At 50.7% G+C, this 6278-nt stretch overlaps 1 protein-coding gene across 1 annotated transcript in view; it reads right to left on the bottom strand.

Moving 5' to 3' along the window:
- Nucleotides 1-275: 275 nt before the first annotated feature.
- Nucleotides 276-6278, bottom strand: part of LOC144752164 (uncharacterized) — a 33043-nt gene continuing 27040 nt past the window's right edge. Inside the window, exons 2-3 of the mRNA XM_078640091.1 lie at nucleotides 1580-1928; nucleotides 276-1304 (exon numbers count right to left, since the gene is read on the bottom strand). Of these exons, the coding sequence (XP_078496217.1) occupies nucleotides 319-1304; nucleotides 1580-1928 (1335 nt within the window). The 3' untranslated portion in view covers nucleotides 276-318. The remainder of the gene's footprint in view (nucleotides 1305-1579; nucleotides 1929-6278) is intronic.

Here is a 6278-nt window from a genome sequence, read left to right as displayed (position 1 = left end):
TTACACAACCTTGCGGTGAAGAAGGGCACTGAGGTGGAGTTGAGTGACTACGAGGACCATGATGACGACGAAGCTGTGCCACTAACACAGCCAGCTGGGGTGTGTACGCCAAGTGATGGGAGACATAGACGTGAGGAGATAACAGCAAACTATTTCTGAGTGAGTAAAAATGCACAGACAGGTGAATGGTTGTGTTGAATAAGCAATTTTTAATACTGTTGCTACACAGTTACTGCACTGATGTGCAACAAAACAAAGGTGTAATGTCAATGAAAACAAAAGTCTAGGGTCCAGGTTGCCTCACCCGCCCTTGCTAGGCTATTTCTTTGAGCGCTTTGCAGCCCCACTGTGGTGTCCCTCACCCCCTTCAGAATGACCAGCGGCATCTGCGGAGCGCCTGGTGCTCCTGCGTGGCTCTGACGCAGCGCTGGCCGGGCTGCTGCGGCTGCTGCTGTCCCCAGCATCCCCCAGGTCCAGGGCAGGATTTGCGGCAGTGTTAGAGATGATCAAGGCCTCCATTGCTGTCGTGATGCGGGCCATTCCCCTTGTCAACTCTGCGGTATTTTGAGCGAGACTAGACTCCATGTTGGCACCACGCTGACAGAGTTGTGCCGTTGCTGCAGCAAGGCGGCTCAAGGAGCGGTTCTGCACCCGGGCATCCCGCCTGCGCACCACCTCTTGCTCCTCCATTCTGCCACATAACTGTGTGATGGCAGTGGTTAGCCTGCCTAAACCTGCTACTGCCTCCTTGTTGGAAGCCACAAAGGCCTGAAATCCTTTCACCATTTCCCCCATCTGCAGGTTGTGCTGCAGGAGCTGGCGTTGGCATGCCATGATGGATTTCGCCTGCTGCCTTTGGATCTTCACCATATTGCCTTCGAGGCCCCGGAACACACTGGCCTCCCGTGCTGGGTCTGCAGTGGTGGGAATGGCACGGCGCCGGGTACTGCTGCTGCCCGCCTGCTGCGTGGGCTGGGGTGCCACTGGTGGGGGTGTGGTGCTGGCCGGGGCCTGAGCCCCTGCTCCCAGGACAGGGTGTACTGGAGCCACAGTGGCAGGAGCTGGTGTAGGTGGAAAGAGCTCCCTTGTCGGGGAGTTCTCTGGGGAGAATTGCAAGGAGGGTGTGCTTTGCATTTGTGGGGAGTGAAGTGCATCAAAGTCAATTTCCAGGTCTCCCTCAATATCCAGGCCTATGGTGTTTTCCTCCTCCTCCTCGGCAGCCTGACTCGTGCTCGGCCCTGCGAGTGCAGTGGTAGATGGTGCTGCTGCCTCCTTTGGCAGTGTTTGTCCGCCTGATGGTGCCCCTAGGTACAAAGAAGCATTTGTAAATAGAGTACCGATGTATTACAGTCAGTACAATTAAAGCATTCCACATGTCCTAGCATCTCCGTAGAATGTGTTCCACTGTTTCATGTCTTGTGATTCTGCACTGCCATATTTTGATACCTACTGCTGACTGGATGTACCATGATGCTTGTCTCTTGTATGTTGGTTGCAGTACTGTGCTGGGGTTTGGCTATGCATTGTGTCTAATGGGGAGGTGTCTGGTAGGGTGTGTCCTGATGCGCATGCCTCTTACCTGTAGCTGTAGCTCTGGCTGAGCTGTCCAGGGTCCCAATTCCGGTCACGCTCTCCCTCTCAATGGTGCTGGAGACCAGTTCCTCCAGCTCGGTGAGGGGTGGCGCCGGGTTCCTGCCACCACCAGTGACTCCAGCCTGCTTCTGGATCTCTGCCATCTTCCGTTTGGTCAGGCTGCGGATGTCGTAGAAGCGCTTCTTCAGCTCATCCAGGGACCTGGGGGTGACACCCACAGCGTTGACCTTCTGACCGATATCGCTCCAGAGCCTCCTCTTGGTGCATTCTGGCACATTGAGGGACAGCCTTCCGAATAGCTGCCGGTGCACCCTCACCACCTCCTCAACCAACACCTGCAGCTCGGTGCTGCTGAACTTAGGCTTCCTCTTCTGGCTGGACTTCTGGCTCTCACTCTGGTTTGCCATCTTGGTCTGAACAGTTCACTACCTCCTACTCCCACTGCTGCTAACTGTGACTGCTCAGCTCAGGCTGGCTCTCCAGAAAGTTCTTAATTGGCTGCACCTGCCAGGGTTGCCACTCCCTGTTTGGGAGGGGGAGGGGGAGCCACCTCATTGGCTGAAGCGGCTTTAACCGATTCGGCTATCTCCGAATCGGATATTACCGATTCGGTAAAATCCGAATCGGTATCATCCGATTCGGAGATAGCCGAATCGGTTTCTTCAATGCATTCCTATGGGCTTTTTGGCCATGGGTGTGTTTTCATACCTCCGATTCGGTAATAGCCGATTCTGATTTTTCCGACTCGGCTAATTCCGATTCGGTGGTAGCCGATTCGGCTAGTTCCGATTCGGTGGTAGCCGATTCGGCTAATTCCGATTCGGTGGTAGGCGATTCGGTACTTTCCGATTCGGTCCGTGCTGATTCGGTACGTACCGATTCACATTACCGATGCCGACCGATTCCTTATTATTTCGCTGTTTGTTTCCTACATCTCGTTTTCCGATTTCAGAATACCGAATCGGCCCGCCTCGGTATTTTGGAATCGGAAATTCCCTTTTACCTACATCGGGCCCTTGGTCTCCTGTGAAGCAAATGGCCAGTAAAAGGCCTTTATTGCTCAGCGAGAGCCCACTGCGGTATTTCCTTCTAATTCACAGCGAACCACCTGCACCTCAGAGCCCCTCGCACACAAGGCCTAAAAAACAGTGGGGGGGTTTATTAATATAGGTAATATGTAATGACATCAAGTCAGTGACTTCCCAGTAACTTATGCCATAGTCTTATCGGTTCCCACCTATAAAGCTTAGAAGTGATTCAAGGGTATAATCTATTTTACTATTAAAGTTGACATATAACATTTGCTTTCCATTATATATGAATGCAAATATATGTTTCCAGTGAGCAGCTGACTGAGAAGGAAAAACAGCTCTTGCAAAATTGTTCCAACCCGTCCTGCTCCCCTCTTACGTTTCCCTCTTTGCATTCACCCATCCTCTGTTTCCTCTCTCTTGTCTCCATGTTCTCTGATCTTTCTGCATCCTCCCTCTCTTTTTAGGTCGAAGCACGTCTGCGCTGTCTGGTTTGCTAACAACATCTTGGGGAGATTCAGAAAGCTTCCCTGGGAATGCATTTTGCCCCATTGGTTCCTTCAAGAACTCTCCCCAATACCCCCCCCCCCCCTCCACTCCTATCGTAATACGATACAAAATGACATTAAAGCTTTGGAATAAGGGTGAAATTGACAACACAAATAGACATCGGGGAGACCTGTTTGGCCACAAGATGACATTCTTAAAACAGTCTGTAAAGGCTCATGGCGGTGCCAGATGACATTCATCTTGTCTCACTAGGAGAGCCTAGGACTGCCAGCCAAGTGCCTGGAGGCGAAACAGTCCTCACTGCAAGATTTAAAGTAGGGTTGGGTTTCTGCAAAATTCTGTTCTCACCATACGTTCACTCACAACCTCGGGCCACACTACTACCGATCTCTCTCTTGTTGTCGTGGATGTAGGAACCGTTTATTGCAAAACCTCTGCTGATTTAAAATTCTTATGTTCATTACAACGAGCTTTCAGTTGCATTTTAAATGAAAGGTGTTAAGATAAGTCCAACTGGGTTGTACTAGCTTTATAGGCCTCGGAAGACAGAAAGGTGATATTGCACTTAAGTTTTAGGGTGACTGCTGTAGGCGCATGAACCCACCAAGATAACCGTCTATCTAACACAGATAGATGCAAGTAAGGATTTCCTTATCATTGATCCATCCTCCGTTCCCATCCAACTCCGACAGACTCCGAGTCCTGACTGAGCAGGACACACACACACACACACACACACACACACACACACACACACACACACACACACACACACACACACACACACACACACACACACACACACCCCCACACACACACACACACACACACACACACACACACACACACACACACACACACACACACACACACACACACACACACACACCCCCCCCCCTCTCCCCCCCCCTTAGGCCTGGATGACGGCCTGCAGCTAAGGCGAGCGGGGTGGGCACACTGACTGGGCAAGGGGCTTGAAGTTTCCACCTGAGACCAGGGGGCTGCCTAGTACTAGTACGTACTACTCTTTAGTACCACGGCGGCCACACCCGTTCTGGTCCGGTTCTTCTTGCTTCTTTGTTCTTCTAAAGCCACGCGCTGCACGCACTACAATGCTGCTGCGCATGAGAAAATTGGCACCCTGGTCACGAAGCGAGCACCCCCAACCCAAAAGACCGCGACACCGCGGCACGCAGACACACCCTGATAGGCAGATACTCAACTGCGCGCCGCCACGGGCCACGGCCACACCCACGAGCACGGACCATTCATTTTTTTAATTTTTACATTATATTGTTGTGAAGACAAAGAGCCGTCCTGCCCAGCGCAGTGCGCCTGCGCCAACTATTTAATTATTTAAAGGCTCAGGCAGGCCGGCAGGGAGTGCGCACGTACGGCACGCACCGCCACCATAGAGTTTAAAAAAAAATAGAGGCATGCACTGTGTCACCGTCGGTGCGTGCACTGTTTGGCCTGGCTTAGCTAACGGAGTTCCTTACTGACAGTGCTGAGAGTGAGGGTGCCCCTGGCTGGAGCGTGGGGGCATCCTTCGCGGGGACTGCCTGTGATACGCCTCTAATGTTTAAATACAGGCAGTCCGGGCTGGCACCGTCCCTCGTGGTGTGCTGGATGGCTGCCGAGAGGAGAGACGTGAGGGCGGGGCCCCTTGGAGCATGTGAGGGGGCCCTTGGAGCGTGCGTGGGGGCCCTGGGCCTGCAGGGGGGGTGGGACTGTGTTAATACAGTCAGAGTGTTTCATTTAACCCGCTACTGTCTGCTAGCACCTAAGCCCAATGCTGCATTGCTTGCAGCCGTCTTCTTCCCTGCTGAGACTAGTGTGGCCAGGGGGGCCCCCTGACCACCCCTGACCCGCGGGGCCCCCCTGCACCGCGGGGCCTGCGGGGGCCTGTGTTACGCCCCTGCCCATTGCTTACCATTGGCTTTGTGGTTTGTAACTAACATTTACTTGCTTTCTATTTTCTGGCTGTTTGTTTTAGGCTTCCCAGCTTGAGTTCTTCTCTTCTCTTGTCCAAACACAGTTTACTGTATTTTTCCACCAGTACTGATATTTCTGTAATCAGGCCTTTAAATCTTGTTCCTATCCTGTCAGATATGCTGTGCATCCAAAGACAGGTCAAATGCCACACATTGTCTTCCAGGGATCTTGATGTTTACTTTTCACTTCGGATTTCTAAGTGAAAGGATTTTTGTGACAACCATGCTGGCTTGTTGTGGTGTGCAGGTCTGTTGGAATATTGTTTCTAGCACAAAACAAAATTTAAATATCTGTAAATAAACTGTACATATATCTCAGAGTATGGGAAGCACAAATGAAGCACATTTGTAGTAATTCTGAAGTGTTCTGGAAACAAATATTTGAAAACGATCAAAACAAATCAAAACACTAGGTGATGACACAGTATTGTTTGTGCGTTGTGTACTTTTATCAGTAAAACTGTATGTTTGTGCAAATGTACTGGTCATTTCATTTAAGAAGTGTTGTCTGTAATGGCACAGTGCTACTCACCTTGCATACTTTACTTTCCCCCATTCCCTTTTACTCTACTCTACTCTGCACCACTCCACTCTACACCACTTCACTGGACCCCTTTCTATTATACGCCACTGTACTCTTTGCCAATGCACTCTACCCAACACTACTATAATATGCACCACCACAGGCTTCACCACTGCATTTTACACCAATCCATTCTAAGTCACTCTAATTTACTCTGCACCAGTGCTTTACTACACTGCGCTCTATGGCACTCTATTCTGTGCCACTGCACTCTATGCCACTTCACTCTACTCTGAAACAATCTATTCTACACCCCTAAACTCTACGCCACTCTGTTCCACTCTTCGCCACTAAACTGTATGCCACTGCAATTTACCCTGCACAACTCCACTCCGCTCAGTTGCACTCTATGCTGCTGCACTCTACCCCACTGCTCTCTACACCACTGCACTCAACACCACTTTACTCAAAACCAATAAACTCCATGCCAATTTCCTCTGCAGCTCTGCACTATACTCAACTTTATTCTACTCTGCAACACTATACCCAATTGCGCTCTACATCACTTTACTCTGCACCACTCTATGCCAATGCACTCTACACTAATGCACTCTATGCCACTCTACT

Source organism: Lissotriton helveticus, chromosome 4_2, assembly GCF_964261635.1.
Source record: "Lissotriton helveticus chromosome 4_2, aLisHel1.1, whole genome shotgun sequence".
Classification (NCBI taxonomy): Eukaryota; Metazoa; Chordata; class Amphibia; order Caudata; family Salamandridae; genus Lissotriton; species Lissotriton helveticus.
The sequence above is the reverse complement of the archived record's forward strand: the minus strand, read 5'-3'. Positions and strand labels throughout refer to the sequence as shown.